Source organism: Aspergillus pseudoviridinutans (assembly GCF_018340605.1).
Source record: "Aspergillus pseudoviridinutans IFM 55266 DNA, scaffold_9, whole genome shotgun sequence".
Classification (NCBI taxonomy): Eukaryota; Fungi; Ascomycota; class Eurotiomycetes; order Eurotiales; family Aspergillaceae; genus Aspergillus; species Aspergillus pseudoviridinutans.
This window is the reverse complement of record NW_025091289.1, coordinates 395693-412909: the sequence shown is the minus strand read 5'-3', so window position 1 is coordinate 412909 and position 17217 is coordinate 395693. Positions and strand designations below refer to the sequence as shown.

Genomic DNA, 17217 nt, shown 5'->3' with positions numbered 1-17217 from the left:
CGGCAAGACATTTGCATACTTGGAGTTCAGGTTCACGAGGAATCGTTGAGCGATACCATTTAGCGTTAATGATAAACAAGCATATTTTCATCTTTGACAGGCCTGTATTTATTAGTCGAACCTTGATTGCCCTTAATCAGGCCCATTGCAATGTTGGATGGTCTCGCTCCAGCTGCTCCTAGGCATATGCTGTGCTACGTTGTTGAGGTCGTCTATTAGGACCCTCAACTCGTGTTTCAGACGATATCGATATGTGTTACTGGTCCTGATCGATGAAAAAAGGCTACAATTGGCATCCATTCATTATCATTTGTCAAGCCAGTACGGATCCAGTCGAGACAAACGTGTATCCATATAACTCCCCGAATGACTTTCTTAAGCTCTTGAGAACAAAATGCAGAGTACAGCGTGCCTTGATCAGCACCATTGCCAAGTTTTCTCTTCCATCGCAATGGCGTTCTTTCGTCTGAAAGCATGCCTAGAATTCCGTCTCGAGGCTCTTGAGCTGGGTAGCAAACGTCTTTCGAACCCATTCCATGTAAGCTTTCCACTTGTGATGATCACCGGAGACCTCAGCATTGGGAAACGCCTTGCTTAGCTCTCGCGTCACCTTGAGGATACCCATGGAGGCCTCCTGTGCTTTCTCGAGTTCCTGCTTCACTGCATTATCCTTGGGCTTGAAGGACAATACGGCAGAGTAACGTTCCGAAAGCTGGTCGAGGTAGCGTTGTGTTTCTTCTGGTGCGATTGGGATGAGTTTCGAGGTCATGAGGTTGCATATGGTGCGGATGTCTTGCTCGTCTTCAAGTCCGGCTAGGATACGGTCAAAAAACTCGGAGACATGTGTGACGGAGAATGCGGTGTCCAAGGAGGCGTAAAGTGTTTCGTAGGCGCTCTGATGAACGTTAGTTCGGTGAAGCTGAAACGATGCGTCAATATGCAGGACAGGTATATCGCGTACCTTACGCAGCTCTAGGCCATCGTCAACCTTGTGCTTGAATGGACCCATCTGCACCTCGCGGATCAGTTCAGGTTTGACCTGGGTGTCGCCAAAGACCGCCGGAAGCAGTTCGCTAAGGTGAGGAAGGATGATATTCATCTTGTTGTGGATGGCGGAATTGAGCGTTGTCAGCGCGAGGCGGTGATTGCCAAGATCACGGTCACTGAGCATGTTGACCAGAAGCGGGACAATGAGAGGTCTCAACACATCGTTGTAAGTGCCCCGCGAATCTGTAAGAGTGTAACGGAATGCGGATATGACAACGCCTCGAATATTTGGATCGGAACTGGAGAGGTAGTCCTAGAGCATTTAAAGTCAGAAAAGGGAAAGAGTTGCGGACAAGGACCCAACGAAAACTTACCTGGAAATGAGGAATATAAGCCACCGGATCAATCAATGCCAGGCGGCCAATGCATTCTGCTCCCACGGCACGATTGTCCTCTTCTTCCGACACCAGAAGGAGAGCCTGCCATAACTTGACAGCAATAGGAGCTACATCAGGGCGAACTATCTCGGGATGCTGGAGTAATTCCTTAACGGAGTGCAGAAGCAGATAGCTTCGAGGGTTTGATTTCGTAAGGCCATCCAAGATGATGGGCATGTAAGTCTTCACGTTACCTGCGGCCGCGTTTCCAAGAGCTGTAGCAGCAGCGAGCCTGACCTTATCAGACTTTGAATCAAAGTGGGTGATAAAAAGATCTGGAGTCAAGGAGCACGCGGGGCCCATACGAAGACCGATCTCACCAATGATGGCGAGTGCAAGGCATTTCCGTTGAGCATCCTGCGCAGTTTGTAATTCGGTCAAGAAGTCCTCCATCCTAACGCCTAATTTGGGACCTCCATGGACAAGCAGCGTTCCAATCGCTCTTCCAACCACAGAGGTGTCGCCGTTGATACCCACATCCCGGAGAAGCTTCTGCATCAATTCAGCTCCAGCACCTTCCTCTCCGATAACCTTCACCAGGAGAAGTAACGCCTTGAGCACCGTGCCGACGAGCGGAGCGAGAACAATAGAGCATAGTGCAGAGACCAAGCCTTCATTGACAAGAAGCTGGGCATTACCAGGTATGAGCTTTGCCAATATAATGAGGGAGGGTGCAAGAAAATGAAAGTCATCAGCACTGATTAAAGGTAGAAGGCAGTCCTCCAGCTCCTTCATTGTCTTTCCGTCGTAATGGATCCTTGTACTTGGGTTCATGGCCAAGCTACGCAAAGTTTCCAGGCTCGCACCACGCAGAACGCGGTCCGACTTGCGCAGCTGGGCACCAAGTTCCACAGTCACCTCACTGACCCAGGCTGCGCTAACGTCTGTCTCCTTGGTGCAGAGAACAGCTATATCATCCACCGCGCGGACAGAGGCAAGACGTGTAGTTTCATTCTTCAAGCGATCTACCAAGACAGAAAGACCCTTTGATCGCCGATCTGATAACAGAAAATCCGCGCCCTTCTCCCCAGACGTACGTGCCAAAAGGACACCGAAGACATGAATGGCTCGCTGCCGAACTTCAAGGTCGGCACTCGTATCTGTGATACGGGAGAGGATCTCATCGTACAGCTTCTCTAATTGCGACGCGAGATCACGAGAAATTGCAGAGACACGAGGTGGGGTCAGAGCTTTGATGATTTGCTCGACAGCTCCAAGAGCTTCGCTGCTGACCTTATAGTTCCGGTCGTTGATAGCACCGATCACGCCCGGAATCAACGCAATCAGGAAGGGCAGAAGTGCATCGGATGTGTGGGTTTCGGCAATGGCAGCGATGAGACTCAGTGTTTCGGTTTGTAGGGTTCCGGCACTGACAGCGGGGCCAGCGGTTGCAGCCGCACTGCCTGTGGAGGAAGACTTCAGGACATCAGCAATGGGATCTTCGATCTGCTGCAGATGATCCGCTAGACCTCCATAGCGCACGAGAGCCAGGCTCTTGAGTAGGACAATGATGGCTTGTTTCAAAGGTACCGAAGCTGACTTCCACATCTTCACCAAACTCTGGACGATAACGGGAACCGATCTGCTTAGCTCAGCCTGAGGACCGGTCTTGGGCGACGATGGAGCGATAACCGGCGTGCTGATTGCAGAAGAAGTCCCGATGCTGGGCTCAAAATCAATCATACTAGCATCACTGTCTTGTCGTCTCCTCTTCCTCGAATTCTTCGATCCTCCCACTGATTCAAGAAACCCATTTGAGGTTATAATCATAGCTCCTTCACTAGTCTTTCGGACGAGAGCAGTCATGGTGGAGACGACCTCAAGCTTCACACTCTCTTCTCTCTCCTTCTTGAACCGAGCAATGAGAGCGGGCGCGATTTGCTGATACAAAGCAGTATCGTCCAAAGCCCGAGTACGCCCATAAGTTGAGATCACAGTGTAAAGCAACTTTGCTGCACAGCGTCGAACCTTCCAGCTCATATCATCAATATCACTATAGCCTCCTTCATCTTCAAAGTCACCGAATTCGTCGTCTTCCAAGTCGGGCTCCTCTGTTGCGTCATCCTCGGAGCCATCATCCTGAGTGCCTCCCATTTCCTCATCGTCTTCGACGTCGGCCACATTAGGATCGTACTTGAGGAAGCGAAGGGAGGATTTGACAGCGTTCGCTAGGTAAGGTTGCATTTGCTGACTGCAAGAGCCTATGAGGGTCTCCAGCGTTACTAGAGCTGTCTCGCGGAGCTCATCCGCCTGGGGGTCGTGCTCGTCATCGTGGGAATAGTCGGACATCGAGTCGGAGGACATCTGGCTAGCTCACTGTGCTTGTAACCTATAGACTGCGATGATGTGTTGTGGCCGAATCAATGAGGAAAACGAGGGCGAGATCGTTGTTGCGATCTACGGCGATACAACTGGAGCTGGAGAAGCTTCCCCAATGATGTTAGTGGCAGCCCCGCGCTAGTCCCAAAATAACTCGGATGCGAAGTCGCGCCGAATGCCCGGGCTTGGCATCAAAATGCTGCAGAATCCCCGATGTTGTTCACTGCTGTAGAAAATCGAATAGATCAAGAGACTGCGAGGATTTTGATTGAGATTGTTGCTTTGATGCCAGAAGAGCTTGTAGTCCTCCTTGCTTTCTCGCTTTCGCGCGTTTCTTGCTACTGGCGTTGTCGGCTGTTTTAGTGCTTCGGTCCGCCTCAACAGATTGGGCAGTGGGAGAAACGGATTTTGCAGTGGTGGATGCCGTGGACTCAGTAGTAGAAACAGCAGTCGCTGTTGTGTGAGGCTTGGACGTTATACTGGGACGTGCTGCTGGTTTAACTGTTCTTCGATGGCAACGAAGGCATTTGTAGACCGTAGCTCCAACAGCTGAAGCTTTCTTGGAAGCAGAAGAACTAGAGGATTTTGCTTTTTTCTTTCTAATTTCAATAGTCCTGGTCCTCTCAGGTTTTCTGATACTACCACATGCACCACATGCGAGGTCAAGTTGCCGTTGGGTCAGAGGTTTGAACTCGTCATGAAGAATCCGATTATGGACCATTAACAAGTGAGATGCGGTCGAAGGGCTGAACGAGTCCAGCACGCCGGCAGAGTCCCTGAGAAAATTCAAGCGACGAGTATGGTCACTGATAGGCATATCGTCAAAAGTGAAAAGGCTACTTTGGATATGCGGACGGAGGTTATTGTGAATATCAGCCCATAGGGAAAGAAGTAATAGTTGGTTGTCTGTTCTGCTGTGCCACAGAAAAAGTGACGGAGAGCGGGATTCTCACAACCCCAACTAAATCTTCTTCATCCGTTAAACATTCACTCACTTCTGAACAGATCATGCTGCCAGCCCCCTTCTACTCGCCTCCCTGAATCACTCACTTTCCTCTCTGTTTCCTTCTCTCTTCATCTCTCTGACTTGCTTTGCTTTTTTCCTTCCTCCATCTTCCTCTTTCTCTATCTCCTTTTTTCCCCCCATTTACCTCCATCTTTGCACCTCTTCGAATCATAGCATACGGCGTTTGTCTATCTCAAATTCTGTCTCTTCTGACACTATCCAAAATAATGGAAGCGTCCACAGCGAACTCTGCCCAGTTCAGGGTGGCTTTTGAAGGCTGCGTAAGTTTCGCGCCTATTCTCCATATCTGAAGCCTACCTACTCATGCTAAAACTATGTTAGGGACACGGCCAACTTGATGACATCTACGCCTCTGTCACAAGGACAGCTACTCGAAGGGGCTGGGATGGCGTCGATCTGGTGGTGATCGGAGGTGACTTTCAAGTAAGAATGATTCCTAACTCAAGTGTCCGTTCTGCCTCTGACTTTCCAACCCAGGCCGTCCGCAACTCAAACGATCTCGCTTGTATGTCAGTGCCTCAGAAATACAAGGAGATCGGCGACTTCCATGAATACTACAGCGGAAAGAAGGTCGCCCCTTACTTGACTGTCTTCATTGGGGGTAACCATGAAGCAAGCAACTACATGTTCGAGCTTTACTACGGTGGTTGGGTGGCACCCAACATCTATTACTTAGGGGCAGCAAATGTCATCCGTTGCGGCCCTCTTCGCATTGCAGGCTTATCTGGCATCTGGAAAGGCTATGACTACCGAAAGCCACATTTTGAGCGTCTTCCTTACAACAATGATGACGTGCAGAGCATTTATCACGTGAGAGAGTTAGATGTACGCAAGCTTCTGCAAATTCGTACTCAGGTTGATCTTGGCTTGTCTCATGACTGGCCCAACAAAGTTGAGCTTTTCGGTGACTACGAGACTCTTTTTGCAAAGAAACACGGCTTCAGAGAGGATTCCAACAATGGCCGTCTTGGAAGCATTGCCGCCAGATTTGTTCTTGACCGTCTGCGCCCTGCCTTCTGGTTCTCAGCCCACTTGCATGTGAGATTCGATGCAGTGGTTCAGCATGGGGACGACTTGCAGGCAGACTCTCTTGGTCCGACGAAACACATTGCGACTTCTCAGAGAATCCCTTCCAACACATCTACTATCGCAACCTCTTTTGGGATGGACGGTGCAGTTGTCACCACGCTCGTACTCGGTGATGAAGACATGCCGTCCGAGCAGACCCAAGTTCCACATGATCTTGCTGAGAACAAAGGGCATGCCACCGCCACCCATAGGGAAGACGAGCATGTGGACGAGCATTCAAGGGAACTCCCTGCCGCTCAAGACACCCCCCAGAGCAAACCGGTTGGCCTTTCCCGTACCAGCTCACCGCTTAAGCGCGTTCACGGCGATGATCAAAGCCGAATTTCAGCGTGGAATAACTTTCATGCAGTGGCTGCAAGAGACGAAGCAGCGGAAAATACTCGCCGCTTGGAAGAACCACACGACACCTCAGCTTCGGATGTCGCGCATAGTCTAACATGGCGCAAGATAAGCGTTGACGAGGACGATCCGGTGCGAAAGATCACAAAAGTTGAGAAGCCGGCTGACGAGGATGAATTGGAAACCAAGAAGCAAAAGACCGACCATGCCCTGAGCGCTACAAAGAATTCCGACGAGATCCCTCTCGATCTAGATAGCGATTCCGATCTGGATATCTCTACGACGACTGAGACACAGACCGCAACTCAGAAGCAGGATGCAGTTGCTGTGCAACCGGCCGCCTCAGGTGTTCCTGACGATGGTGCCCCAAAGGCTTCAGGCGCCACCCAGCAGGACAAACCTCATGTTAGAACTCTAGTCTCTCAAGACGTTCGCAATCTACTCCCTACGAGCTTCTCTCGGCCTGAAGGTGCCGTGTCCCAGGACGTGCGGAACCAACTTCCCGCCAGCTTTTCTCGGGCGGAGGGTGTAGTCTCCCAAGATGTTCGCAACCAGCTCCCCTCAAGTTTCGCACGTCCTCAAGCCAACTCAAAGACCGATCCGTCCGTCAGTGAGCCTGTTCCAGAAACAATTACCAACAAGGCCACACGTTTCCTCGCATTGGACAAGTGTGAGCCAAAGCGGCATTTCCTCGAACTGCTCGAGATTCCGATTGTTTCTGATCAGAATGGTACTCAACGCGACCGCCCTTTCCGTCTTGAATATGACAAAGAGTGGCTGGCTATCACTCGCGTGTTCGCCAACGAGTTGCAGCTGGGCGATCCCGCCGTTCAAATGCAGCCGGACCGTGGCCAAGAATTCTACAAACCCCTTATCGAAGTGGCCGAGCAGTGGGTTGAAGAAAACATCGTCAAGGCTGGCAAGATGATGGTTCCAGAGAACTTCAATCCCACTGCACCTTTCTTTGATCCCGCCGTCCCGATTACTACCGACGAGTTGCCCCCTGAATACACCAACCCTCAGACTGCTCAGTTCTGCGAACTCATCGGAATCGAAAACAAGTTCCACCTGTCGGATGAAGAGCGCCAAGCAAGGGTTGAGGCTGGCCCTCGTCCCAACAAGCCCAAGCCCGATGGTGGATGGAACCGTTCCCGCCGTCGTAACTACAACAATAACAACCGCGGCGGCGGCGGTAGTCAGTGGCGTGGAAGAGGAGGAGGTCGGGGTCACGCACGAGGTGGCGGTAATCAGCGCTGGTAAATTGACATCTGAGCGTTTCGCGGTAGACATGTTTTTCTTTTCTCTAATCTCACGGGAGAAATCTGTGTTGACCAAGGCTTTCTCGTCATGTATGAGGACTCGGATAATGGGATGGCTGTAATGGCCTGGAACGTTCACTGCGTATCTGATTGATGACTTAGGTGTTTTACTGGATGGCGTGGCTTTCGGTGGGTTTTACTGGCTCTGCAGTTCATATCGACATGATTTTACGAGAATGGTGTGCAAAATGGCTCCTGTAGCCTAATGATAACTGAATTGACGAGTCTAATATCAAATTACGTTTCAGAGGTTTCAAAACTGGAGAAGACGCTCACGCAATAGTGATCCGCGGGAGAAACACACTCTTACAAGCCATTCTATTTGACTGAGAAACACTCGACTAGTTACAGAGCGCCGGTGAGGTCACTCGATTTCTTCAATCCGCGGTCTTGCACCTTGCCTATCAGCCATCGGATCGATGCTTAGACCAGCTATCCTATCACCCAACTCCAATCTCGGTTGGAGCTCGTCTGCATCCCCGCCCTGCGTCCCAATGCCCCATAGAAGCGACTTCTCCAGCCACGCTTCCAAGCTCTCAATCAGCACGCGGATGTGACCACGAACAATGGTGTCTGTTTCTTTACTTTCCACGAAGGTCAAAACCCGAAGCATATGAGGGATATTGCCTATTGTCGTGGGACCACGGGTGTCTTCATCCTGATTCTCCCAGCGGTTTCGGGCACTTTCGTCGGAGAGTGAGAAGCCGAATCCCAGCCCTTGACTTCCACGAGATTCCCTCGCGGTATCAACAGCTTTGAGGATGTCGAGGAGAAGAACGACGCTTGCGCGGCGGAGGATTGCTGATTCAGGTCCAGCCTCCAAGGTGAGGGTGTCGAGCGCTAGATTAACTGCGGATGAGGCTATCGATGGGCCCAGACCTGTAATATTAGTTTGAACCGCAGAAGCTAGGACGGAGAGCGCAGACGCCCGGACTCGAAGGTCATCTGGCTCTTCGTCTGGGTGAGTACCTGCGGCCCAGGTGGACAGAATGTTTGCGAGATGGGCAGCTTGCTCTGGAGTCTCGGTATCGGAATCGTCCTCTTCGACTGTTTCGACCTTTGAGCTGGTTGGCGTTGTGGTGATGGTCCATCCTGGAGGCATGGCGGGATCCTTATTTCGGCGGTCTTCGCGCTCTCTCGCTCGTCTTTCCTTGTCGAGCTCTTCCTTCCGACGCTTGTGCGTCTGCGCTTTGCGTGCTCGCCGTCCTGCAACGGCAATCATACCCTCGCCGAGAATCTTTGCTGTTTCGCCTGTCAAGGCCTCTCCGAGATCCTGGACTGTTCGTAGTAATGACTCTCCGATTTTGAGTCTCTGGTCGAGACCGATGGTTTCGGTTCTGTCGATGTAGCKGTCCACAAGTGTTTTCACGACAGTGCGTGGGTGCCTCGATGCTAGCGTCCCGATCAACTTGATTGCGTTTAGATATATGAACTCGTCGTCGGCGGCCGATCCAGACTGGTCGGTAATAACGGACAAAAGTAGTGTTAACGTGGAGGGGATGTCTAGGACTGGTGAGGATTTCTTGATGAGATCAGAGAGGAGTGAGAATCCCTCAGCTTGCACTGGTGGGAGATCAGAATTGAGATTGGACAATGCTCGGCGATGTGTTTCAAAGTCCGAGATCTGAGCAGGCGATTTTGCCGGGCCACCTTCTTCGGGTGAGGTGATATGGATCTCCAACAGCATCGACGAGGTCGTCCCTGGCTTGGCAAGAGACGACGGTAGATGCGGTATAAGCTCATCGAGCACTGACTTCAGCTCTTGAAGAACGGGCAACATCTCCTGTGTCACAGAAAACTCGGGGGACGCCAGCACGGTGGAAAGCAAACTGAACACAGCCGGCAGTGACTCGGCTGCGTCAGTGCCGGCCACAGTTACCTCTTGCCCGTGCTCTTCGTTCGAAACAATGTTTGCTAAGGATGAAAGTGAAACCCCTTTGGAGTCTTGAGGTTTGATCTTCTGAGGCGCCTTGACCCTGTTCAATTCGCCTTCGATAACTTGCTTTATAAGCTCAAGCACTCGAAGGGGCCGTCGTGAAAGGCTGTCCTTGAAGTTCTCCAGGAGTATTTCTGCCAGCTTTGCGCTTACTAATTTCTGAATGATATTGGTTGAATCTTCCGTATCCGAAGGCAACTGCAGCCGGTCCAAGGAACGCTCTTGTGCTGGTTGGACAAGCCAACTCCGGCTCACATATAGAAAGATATCGCCAGTCCGTTCTTCGCTACTCGGGTCAGCTCCCAGTAAAGCGACAAAGAGCTTGGCCCGGGATTGTAGTGTATCCACCAGACGCACAATATTCGATCTTTCCGATTCCGCGCTTTTACGCTTTTCTAACACCAAGAGGTTGTTGGCATCCAGACCGTAAGTCCACGTCGCACCACCGTCCCACAGCAAATTATCGACCAGCTTCTTCAAAGGTTGGATTCCGACCGATATGCCAAAATATGTCTGTAAGATTGCCATGACTTTTTCATGGAGCTTTTGTCTTTGTTGCTCCTGGGAAAAACAAGCCAATCCCCAGAGTGGTAGGAGAATGGGATACACAAGTCTCTTGACAAGCCCAGGATTCGGATGTTGAAGTGTCAAGCTACTCAGTCTTTCAATTGCCAACAGCAAGGTTGGTTCACAAATGACTGTTGGGCTCTGTATGTCCTTGCCAGACACATTCATCCATTGCTGCGTCGAAGCATCATGCTCCCCCGCAAGTACCTTGAAGATTGGTTCCACGAAGATTGAGTGACCTATTGTTCCGGGAGCCCCATAAGCTCGCTTACCAAGTATGCCGTTGCCGATAACATATGCCGCGGTCTTCTTGAAGTCGGGATCCTCGCCATCCAGCAATGCTAAAAGCTGTGGAGCAATCCTGGTAAAGTAGGAGTTCGGGTCCATTCCTTCGGGTACTGATGAAAGCAACCGCGATATCTGCATGATGCCTTGTACGGTGAAATGGGGTCCATTTGACAGCTGGTCCTGAGACTCGTGTCCTAACGAAGGAGCAAACTGGGAGGCTAGAAAGATGATGGTCTGCAACACTCCGTCCTCACGCAGAGGTACCCGCGAAAGTTGACTAGACACCAGACTTTTGAACCATGGAGCAGGGTTTGACTGAAGAAAGCTTGACAGGGTTGATAAAAGAACGGAGCTGGGTGTTCTGTTTTCGTTAGTGGGCGAAATATTCCCGAAGGCTTAGACATACTCATCAATCAGTCTAGAAAGTATCTCGCCGTATTTTCCCTTCGAATCTCGAGGTGGCATGCTCGGATTATAGGCCAAGTCTGCTGCAGCACTGATTAAATCGCTCAGGATACGGCCGCGAATAACGGGCTGTATGCTAGGTCTCCCATCGAAAAGTATATCTGATAGGATATCCATGATGCGCTCAAGAAGGATCTCATGCTTAGGCTTGTCATGCGTAATTTTGTCTTGTTGCTGAGCAATCACACCAGCAGGTAACACAGAAATGACTCTCTGCTGGAGGGGTATGCCTACTCCTGAAGAGAGAGATGGGTATACACCTTCAAGAGATATTAAGTCGAGTATTGCATGCAGCACTCTTCTCCTCTTTGCATCCTCGAGAGCAGCGTCTTCCGATACATGATCAGGCTGAGGTGAACTGTGGGCTTGATCTACTGGCGTTACGAAGGCAACATGGATGCGAAAGAGTATGCCCAACGCTCTTTCAACAACGACTGTCCTTTTGGAGCCATCATCTTCAGTCCCAGCAGGTAAATGCTGGCTCAGGATCTCCAGAAGGGATTTCCCGCGATATTTCTGAATTTCCTCTTGCAGTTAGTCAGCATCAAAATTCCAAAAAACATCGCTTCAACTGCTAAGTGGTTTGCGTGCCTCGTTGAAGGACTGGATTCAAGAACTCGTAAGCAGCATCAAAAGCCTTTTTGATACTCGTTGGATCTCCCATTATCTTTAAGCCTTGCTCGGCTAGCGTCATGGACTCTTGTTCGCTGGCGGCTGATGCAATCCGGCAGATGATGATAATACGGGCGTATCAACACGTGAGATGAGCTGAACGCTAACCTAATCTAGTTTAGCGCCATCGGCCCTGATCTATTCCCTTTTTAGAGATATCGTGAGAAACCCTCGAATCCCCTCAAAACAGTCAATTGGGTATTCCATGTGAAAGCTTTGCTACTTCCTTGACTTTACCATCCGTGCGCAAGATGCATACATCTGTACCAGTAAAGCACAGATCTTTCATGCAAATATTAGCTCTATGGACTATGTCGCAAGGATTAAGCAGTCATGGCATTCCCTTGGACGGAAAGGAGCTGGAGATGACGGTAAAGATATGTTCTACAGGAGGGAGGATCCTGAATCTGAATCGTCGTAAGCATATTTTACGTAGCGTAACTCAACCGTCATAATGCTTCATAATTCAACCGACGTCTCGTTAAGCTTCACTGTCGACCGATGCAGGCACCGGCAAAATGGCATTTTCGCCGACCGAGTCCACAGGACTTTATTTTTGCCACTGCACTCTTTCCAGCTAAGGTACTTAGTGTCCAGAATACTCATCGAGTATTCATTGGCATGTCATGTCTCTCACTTACACGACGATCCCGCTCCAGGCCAACGGCGTCAACCTTCACCTGTCCACGATCCACAGCCTTAACTCCCGGCCGCCAACCAAAATCTCTTGTGTCATCTGTATAAAGCGGGGAAAGTGGGGCGAGGGCCTTAGACTTTATCAGAGTATGTTGTATGGGGAAATAGTATCTGTCGACTTACTACCCTGTCTATTAAAGGATAGTGGTTCAAAAATGGAAGAGAGAGAAAGCTCTTTCAGAGAGATCAGAGTAAGTTTCCAAAGCAGAGATTCGGCTGCGACAGCATGATTCACCTTGATCATCATGATTGATTATCCACTATCGATGCACAGAGGATAAAGAAAGCTATTATAGACAAGTTCGGGTATTAAGTAGAAACAATAACGAGACGTTTATTCCCGTCGTCAGACCAGAGCCCATTCGGCAACGAACGAAAACGCCATACGAATCCGACCAGCATTCGCCTTATATTCGTCCGCAGAGATCCCCCTGCAGTCTTTCCGATCGCCAAACTCAGTCAGGGCCGCTATTTGGAGCTTCTGCCCAGGCGCACCCAGTGTCCTGGGATCCTGGAGATCGATGTACCAGAACTCAGGCCCACTGCCCCGAACATAGGTAAAAGGGATAAGTTCGTCTTTCCGTCCATCAAGACCGTGGGTCCACAGCAGAAACAAGCTAGGCTGGACCTTTCCGTGCCGCTCCAGCGTGAAATGCTCACAGATGAGACCGAACTGAAAGCGAAGCGGCCCCGGCTGGTAAACCGAGATCTGCTTGGCAGCCGGTAGGAAGCTGCGTTCGTTAATGAAATGGCTTTTGAGGTCGTAAGTCTTTGGCTGCTCAATGCCAAATGGGACGTCCGGATCCATGGTGATATACTCCTCCCAGCTCATTTGCCGACCACCGTCGAAGTGGTATGGCTTTTCTGGGAAATGCTTTAAGCTGAATTCTTCATTCGTCATGGTGAACAAGGCTGGGTTGAAGAGTTTTTGATATGGTTGTCCTGGTCCTTGGACTACTCCAGCGCCCCAGCACACATCTATCAACTTCCATTGCCCATTGTCGATCCGGACTGCATTCCATGCATGGCCTGCGCGGTAAGGAGGAACACTCTCCCCGGGTCCCAGAGGGTGATAACCGTAGCCCTTGCCGTGGCCACCGATCACGATTGCTTCCAGTCCAGCATGGGTTGCGAGGGCTGCAAAGAGCCCGGCGTAGCCCTCGCAGACGGCCACACCAGAAGAAAGGGTACTGGCCGGTGTCGATGGCTTCACATTATTGTTGAAAAATGCATCCACATCATAGCAAATATTATGATGACACCATGTGAACAAAGCTCTGGCCTTGTCTGTCGGTGAAGAGAATGGTGCTGTAAGCTCGCGGGCCAGCCAGGCAAGATCATGTGTTGGAAGAGTCTCTCGCGGAAACCTGGCGGCGTGCGAGTCGGGACCGGAAAAGTCTCGGCATTTCAAGCACATCGCCGTCGAATTCGCGGTCGTAGTGTTTGGCTGAACACGCGGTTTGGTTGCTAGTAGTTTGGAAAGGTCTGGCTTCTCTGGTCTTGAGGCAATAGGGACCGGAGGCGGTGCATCATTGACTGTGGAGGGCGCAGTCTTGTTCAGTCCTCCGAAACCCGACTGTTGCAATTTGCCCAGAGCAGAGCCCGAAGGAGGAGGCGGAGGCAGCTTTCTCGCCGGCCTGGTTTCGCATTCTGCGCTTGGCGACTGGCCCTGACTGTCTCGGGACGGGAGCCGCGGGGGCGGCCGAGGTGCTGCGTCACCATTCTTCAGATTGATGTTGCTTGATGCTCGACGGATAGGCAAGGCAGGTCGAGCAGAGGGAAGAGACGGCGGTTCTCTTATTGATGGCAATGGTGGCGGTAGACTACCCTTGCTCTGTGTCGTTGTCGGTTTCGGCCTTGGAGGCGCTTCGGTACTTTTCACTTTCTCTCTTCTCGGAGGAAGAACAGGCAAGTCTGCCTCATCATATCGAGGTGCGCGCACCGTACGAACGTTGCCAGATTCACTTGAGGAAGCTGATCGCCGTGGTACAGGTCTCCCCGAACTTGTCGATATGGTAGACCGGGACGTATCAGACGCAGCTGATTCAATAGAATTCACCGAAGGTCTGCGGGGTGGCAGCGCAGGCGCAAGTTGCTGATTAGAAGCTTTCCGTGTTGGCAGCGGCGGGGGCGCCTTGGGTTTCTGGGTGATCAACGGTCGTGAGGCCAGTGTAGGGGGTGCTGCTGGCTCATTGCCGATCACCGAGCGCTCAATGACAGAACCGTGACCGTTGACCGGAGGGTTGTTGATTGTTTGGGCTCGAAACGAAGATGGCCGTGATTCTTGAGCTTGAGCTAGTTTGAGCGCCTTGATCCTCTCCTGAATCGTCAGGACTGGGGGTTCTTCCGCCATGTCCTCAGTTTTATAAGATGCGATTAATGCATATATCCAAGAGTGAAAATAAGACAACGAATTCTAGTAAGCTAACGCGCCCTCAAGAACGCATCCAAACACGACATCCAAAAGACGCCTAGGCAAAAGGGAAGAAAAAGAAGGAATAATGTGTTGAAGAAGCGGATGTAAGGCCACTAATTTATAGGCCGCCCATACTGCGGCCCCGCGCTCTTGAAACAAGGCTGAGAGCCTGTGACTGCTTTCTAAGATTCGCAAGGCTGATTACCTAGACCCTGAGGTAGGCAATTGATTCCTCGAGGCGACCAGATGTTATTTCTTTGACTGCGTCTGAGCGAAGAACCAGCGAAACTGGTTCCTGGCGCCTACGGGCGAATCACATGTGTTTTCCCCCACCTCCAGTTCCTGACCCCAAAAAGGCCTGAGAACTGGTGCCTGAGGTATTTATATCCACAAAAGGACGAATTAGACGCGACCGAGGCTTGCCAGAATTTATGTAATTAACCTATTTAATCACAGAAGAACCATCGACTAAAAAGATTATCGAGAAGAAAGAGAAAAGCCGGCTCCGATGATTGTACCCCAGAACAGGCCTGCGTTTCAGCTTAACAATCAAGGAAGACACAAGCGCCATATTCGAGCACAAGAAAAGAAAGGAAGTTTAGACACGAGATGAAGGCAAGGATTGAAACCCATAGGACAATACGCAACCCAATGCTGTGAACAAGGGAGAGGAAACAAGGGAAAACAAAAGAGAAAGTGCAGAATATGCAGAGAAAGTAGGACAAATCGGCAGGCAGAATCGGCTGGCAGATTCGGCTCGACACTTCCAGAGTCACGGATCCCTCTGGGTCACCCATTCTACAACCCAAGAATGACGAGCAAAGGTATCTCAGGTCATCGTCAACGTCACTTCATCCCAATATACATGACAATCGTACCACTTCTGTGTTGCCATCGTTATGTTTCAAACATTCTTATAGAGTAATAGAGGCTCGCCAATGTTTTCGATCTCGGGAATGGTGCATTTCAGATCAAAGGCTTTGGCAAGGACAATCTTAAAGATCTACACCGTTGGTTAGTACGGCTCGAGCTCACGTCCACGAGATCATACCTTTTGCACGTTGATGCTGTGACTGGTGCTGCTGAAGATCAGGCTCGCTTTCATAGCCTTGGCGAATCTCTTGGCCTGAGAAGTAATCAGCACATCCCATAAGATCATTCTTGGTCAGCCGTGCCTACCTGAATGGAAATCTCTTCTTGGTCTTCTCGAGGAAAGTTGACGAAGTGGTCATATTTGGTGCCGACCAGGAAAGGAATAGCTGTCTTGTTGAATCCACGGCCCTGGCGGTACCATTCCTTGATTGAATTCAATGTGCTCTTTCGGGTGAGATCAAACATGAATAGAATAGCGACGGCATCGTTGCACACAAGCGGAAGCATATTGACGAATTCACGTTGACCACCCAGATCCCAGATCGAGAACGTGATCTCCGTATTTCTGATGGAGATTGTTTTTTCCATGAAATTTACCCCTGTCGTTAACGTCAGAATATGTCCAGCACGAGTTCCAGAAGAGTACCTACCCAAGGTCTGGATATAATCTTCGTCCCAGCTGCCCTCCACGTACTTGACCATCAAACTTGTCTTGCCAATTTGAGCATCCCCGACCATTCCAACCTTGATCACCACACTGTTCTTCGTCGGCTGGGATGGTTGTTTCTGACTGACATCTTGAGAGGTTTGCGAAATTCCTTGTCGCTGTTCAGGGCCGCTAGACAATCCGGAACCCGGCCTCGATGATGACGGCGGTCGTGGTTGTTGGGTTAATGTCGGAGACGCGGTGAATTGAGATTGATCATTCTCTTGGTTTCGAGATTCATGAGCGGATGGGGAATCGAAACCGCCAGTGTGTGAGGTGTAATGAGCGCGGGAGTCACTGCTGTATCCATTGTGAAACTCCGGAGGTCCCATTCCCTCCTCTGTAGCCGCCAACCTGGGGCCAGACATCTCAAGGTTCTGTTGGTGACCGGTTTCTGCGACATCCGGGACATCAGGCACAGGCTGCGGTACATCCATGTCGCAAATTGTAAGCTGGTTAGGAATGACTCGACGACCTGAGATGATACGTCTTCCGTTAATTCTCCGATCGCCTGGCAGAGCGGGGAGCACGAGGGGAGCTGAAACTGACCTAGTTGCGGAAATGCCGGTAGAAGGCAGGCTTTCTCAAAGCCGCATGAGATGCGGTTCGGTAATTAAAGATCGAATACTTCGGCAATTTGAATTTCAGGTTTGATAAGAATGACTTGAACGAAGGAGGAGGAAGATACTCGATGGAGCTTCTGTTTGTTTTTGTTATGCCTTTGCTGGAAGAAATGACGTGGGCGGTAGCTGAACCAGCAGACCAGTAAGTAAGGGAATAGACGACTGAGAAATGATGAACAGCGATCAGATCACAAATTAGCAGGCGACAAGAACAGCAGGACTTGATCGAGGGGCAGGAGGTTCTGCGAGACCCTTATGGCCATCGGCATCAAGTCAAAGTAGTCAACACAGCCGCATCCAGACGAAGCGGCCCGATCTACGCTAACCCGCGATAGGCTTAGCGCGTATCCCACCTCAATCTCTGGACGAGAAAAAAAAGTTCCTGAACCCTAATCACCGATTCCCATCGAGCAACAGGCGTCTTTTTCATCCTGTCGCACGACTGGCTCGTGGACACA

General features: G+C 50.6%; 5 protein-coding genes across 5 annotated transcripts; 1 reads left to right on the top strand and 4 right to left on the bottom strand.

The window, feature by feature from the left end:
- Positions 1-478: 478 nt before the first annotated feature.
- On the bottom strand, positions 479-3728 carry canA (putative cullin binding protein CanA; the record flags this gene model as incomplete). Its single annotated transcript, XM_043306797.1, has 3 exons — positions 479-895; positions 962-1300; positions 1362-3728. The coding sequence occupies 3 exons, from the start codon at positions 3726-3728 to the stop codon at positions 479-481; spliced, it is 3123 nt and encodes a 1040-aa protein (XP_043162732.1).
- A 1248-nt stretch (positions 3729-4976) lies between these two features.
- On the top strand, positions 4977-7458 carry Asppvi_010960 (RNA lariat debranching enzyme; the record flags this gene model as incomplete). The annotated part of the gene is made up of 3 exons (XM_043306796.1): positions 4977-5030; positions 5092-5193; positions 5248-7458. The coding sequence occupies 3 exons, from the start codon at positions 4977-4979 to the stop codon at positions 7456-7458; spliced, it is 2367 nt and encodes a 788-aa protein (XP_043162731.1).
- A 423-nt stretch (positions 7459-7881) lies between these two features.
- Asppvi_010959 (RTP1/Tango6 family protein) lies at positions 7882-10890 on the bottom strand (the record flags this gene model as incomplete). Its single annotated transcript, XM_043306795.1, has 2 exons — positions 7882-10669; positions 10715-10890. 2 exons carry the CDS (start codon positions 10888-10890, stop codon positions 7882-7884), a joined length of 2964 nt encoding a protein of 987 aa, XP_043162730.1.
- A 1597-nt stretch (positions 10891-12487) lies between these two features.
- Positions 12488-14494, bottom strand: Asppvi_010958 (uncharacterized protein; the record flags this gene model as incomplete). The annotated part of the gene is made up of 1 exon (XM_043306794.1): positions 12488-14494. The coding sequence occupies one exon, from the start codon at positions 14492-14494 to the stop codon at positions 12488-12490; it is 2007 nt and encodes a 668-aa protein (XP_043162729.1).
- Positions 14495-15461: 967 nt separating this feature from the next.
- Asppvi_010957 (Spg1/Tem1 GTP-binding protein) lies at positions 15462-16573 on the bottom strand (the record flags this gene model as incomplete). The annotated part of the gene is made up of 4 exons (XM_043306793.1): positions 15462-15560; positions 15609-15683; positions 15737-16029; positions 16081-16573. The coding sequence occupies 4 exons, from the start codon at positions 16571-16573 to the stop codon at positions 15462-15464; spliced, it is 960 nt and encodes a 319-aa protein (XP_043162728.1).
- Positions 16574-17217: the final 644 nt, after the last annotated feature.